Source organism: Egretta garzetta, unplaced genomic scaffold (genome assembly GCF_000687185.1).
Source record: "Egretta garzetta isolate BGI_Z169 unplaced genomic scaffold, ASM68718v1 scaffold362, whole genome shotgun sequence".
NCBI classification, from domain to species: Eukaryota; Metazoa; Chordata; class Aves; order Pelecaniformes; family Ardeidae; genus Egretta; species Egretta garzetta.
In genome coordinates, this window is record NW_009258885.1 from 60,522 (window position 1) to 63,567 (window position 3,046).

The 3,046-nt window shown below is 56.5% G+C and overlaps 1 protein-coding gene across 1 annotated transcript in view; it reads right to left on the bottom strand.

Moving 5' to 3' along the window:
* Positions 1-183, bottom strand: part of LOC118451787 (feather keratin-like) — a 6,326-nt gene extending 6,143 nt beyond the window's left edge. Inside the window, exon 1 of the mRNA XM_035889628.1 lies at positions 9-183. Within this exon, the coding sequence (XP_035745521.1) occupies positions 9-183 (175 nt within the window). The remainder of the gene's footprint in view (positions 1-8) is intronic.
* Between the last annotated feature and the right edge of the window lie 2,863 nt (positions 184-3,046).

The window sequence follows — 3,046 nt, forward strand, 5'->3', positions numbered from 1 at the left end:
TGGGGAGGACCCGACGGCGGTGCTCTGTGGGAAGGAGCTGAGGATGGGTCCTGGCAGGGTGACGACGACGGTGGAGGGCTGGATGACGACGCGTGAGTCCTCGCACTGCCTGACGCAGGGCTCGTTGCAGCTGTTAGCCAGCGGGGTGGGTCCGCAGGGGCGGCAGAGGTCGTAGCAGGCCATGTGTGTGGTGTGGAGGGTGCCTGGAAGAGAGGGTGTTGAGGAAGCGTCGGGGCGTGGTGTGTGGAGGAGCGTTGTTGGAGGGGGTCAGGGGAGTGGGGAGGCGTGGTGTGGGTGTGTGTGGAGCGTGGGGTTGTGGAGGGGTGAGGGCTGTTGAGGGTGTGGGCAGAGGGTGGTGGAAGAGAGGGTGCAGGTGGGGGAGGAGGAGGAGGAGGAGGAGGGTGAGGGTGTTGAGGCTCACCTTGTTGGGGTGGGAGGAGAAGGCGTCAGGAGAAGTGTGTGAGGGCGAGAGGCGCTGGGCCGTCTTTTATGCTGGTCCCTGTGGGGCGGGACGGCCTTTGCGCATGCGGGCGTTTTGCAGGGAGCGTCTGTTGCGTGCCAGAGCCTGGGGGGTAATGAGGTGGGGGGGGTTGTCCTTCCCGCAATTCTGCAATGTCATGTCTTCCTCTTGAGGTCGTGTCCAGCTGGCCCTGGCGGCAGCTTTTAAGTGAGAGTGTTAGAGGCCAAATTCTTGGTGTTGATGGCGTGTGTCACGGCGGGCAGAAGATGCGGTCAAAATGATGAAGTGGTGTGTTGTCAGTGATGTCATACTGTGGGAGTCGTGTGGTGTGGTTTGCGGGTGTGTTTTGAAGAGGGGGCCCCATTGTCTCTGAGCCCTGGAAGGCTGGTCAAGGCTGTGAAGGTGTTTAGACTCCGTCCACTGCATCGCGTTGCATTAATCTCTGTTTTGCTGCCATCTCACTAAACCTGTTTTTAGGCCTGGCCTTGTCTGTGGGGTGTGCTCTGTGTGCATCTTGGTGCCCCTCTGGCTTGCAAGGTTGTAGCTGGGTCTAAAGTGGCTGCCTGTTTGGGCTTCTACCCAGTGGTGCCATCCCTGGTGCATCCCTGCCATCCAGCAGAGGAGGGCTGATTGCGAGAGGCCGAGAGCTGGTCGTTGTCCTGGCAGCCCTGGTTGAGAGCTCACAAGCCCTGGGATGTGGGCAGCCCTGCCAGGCTCCCCGAAGGCTTGTGATGGTCCCTCCATAGCGCTGTCCTTAGCTGGGGCTGACAGAGTTGTGGCCTCGTATCCTGCGTGACGCGATGCTTAGGCTGTGGCGTGACACATCCAAAGAAGGGCAATGAAGCTGGTGAAGGATCTGGAGAACAAGAGTGGTGAGGAGCACTTGAGGGATCTGGGGGTGTTTAGTTGTAGAAAGAGAAGGCTGAGGGGAGACCTTATGGCTCTGTACAAGTCCAAGAAAGGAGGTTGTCGGAGGGGGGAGTCTGAGTCATGGTAACAAGTGATGGGAGCAGAGGAAACAGCGCCAAGTCTCACTGGGGAGGTTGAGATTGGATGTAGGGAGAAATGCTGTCATGGGAAGGGTTGCCAAGTAGTGGAAGAGGCTGCCCAGGGCAGTGGTTGAGTCAGCATCCCGGGAGGTAATGAAAAGGTGAGTAGGCATGGCGCTTAGGGCCAGGGTTTAGTTTTGGCCTTGGTAGCGTTAGGTTAACAGTTGGAGTTGATGAAGTGAAGGGTGTTTTCCATCCTCCATGATGCTGTGATTGTAGCTGGGTCAGCCTACAAGGGCAGGTGAGTTTGTGGAGAGGGGGCGAGTGTGGGGAGAGGCATAGGGGGAGTGGGAGCGGCAGTCAGGGGAGGCTGGTGATCCAGGGCCTTTGGGGTCTTTAGTTGGGGTGAGTGCCCGGGGTGAGGCCACTTCCCGGCGTGGTGTTTGTTGGGCAGAAAGAGGACTTAGAGATCACATAGGCATGGGACATGAGTGTTCTGCCCATGGTTCCCTGCGGCTGTATAGCCAAGGCCCTGGCATTACTGGATTCATGCCGAAGGGTGGATGAATGGCAAGACCTGCCCCAATTGAGCTGAGGTGATTTCTTTGCAGGCTGATTGTCAGGTGAGCTGTGCTTGTTGCTGAGGCAGATGAAATGAGGTAATTATGGAGTGCTGTGGGACTGGGTATATGCAAGCCCCTGGAGCGTGACGACTTGCATCTGGGACTGTTTAGGGAGCTGGCTGATGTCCTTGGGAGGCCGCTCTCCACGTGCTTGGAAAGGTCATGGTGCCTGGTGGTAGCTCTTGAAGACTGGAAGGAAGCTCAGAGGCGTCTATCTTGAAGAAGATGAAGAGGGAGGGTCTGGGAAAGGAGAGGGTGGTGAGCCTGACCTCGTTGCCAGGGAAGGTGATAGAGGAAGTTGTCCCATAAAGCACTGCCAAGCCCAGGAAGGCCAAGGAGGTGATGGGGTGTGGTCAGCATGGATTTACAAAGGGGAAATCATGCTTGACTGAGGTCCAGGTTGAAGTGACTGGGTATTGTAGGTGGGGAGAGCGGTGGCTGTTGTTGAGGTGTTCTTGACGGAAGCCTTTGTCCATGTCTGCCAATCCATGCTCCTGGACAAGCTGGTGTGGTGGTTTGACCCTGGCTGGATGCCAGGGGCCCACCAAAGCCGCTCTATCACTCCCCTCTAACCAAACAGAGGAGAGAAAAGTAAATCAAAAGGCTCGTGGGTCGAGATAAGGACAGGGAGAGATCATTTTATCAGTTACCATCACAGGCAAAACAGACTCAACTTGAAAATAATTAATTTATTATCAATCAAAATCAGAGAAGGAGAGGAGAAAAACTGCTAGATCTTAAAAACCTTCCCCCCACCCCTCCCTTCTTTCTGGGCTCAACTTCGCTCCCAGTTTCTATACGTACTCCCCCCAGCAGCGCAGGGGGATGGGAATGGGGGTTGAGGTCAGTTCATCACATGTTGTCTCTGCCGCTTCTTCATCCTAGGGAGAGGACTCTTCCCCTGCTCATGCGTGGGGTCCCTCTCACGGGAGACAGTCCTCCACGAACTTCTCCAACGTGAGTCCTTCCCATGG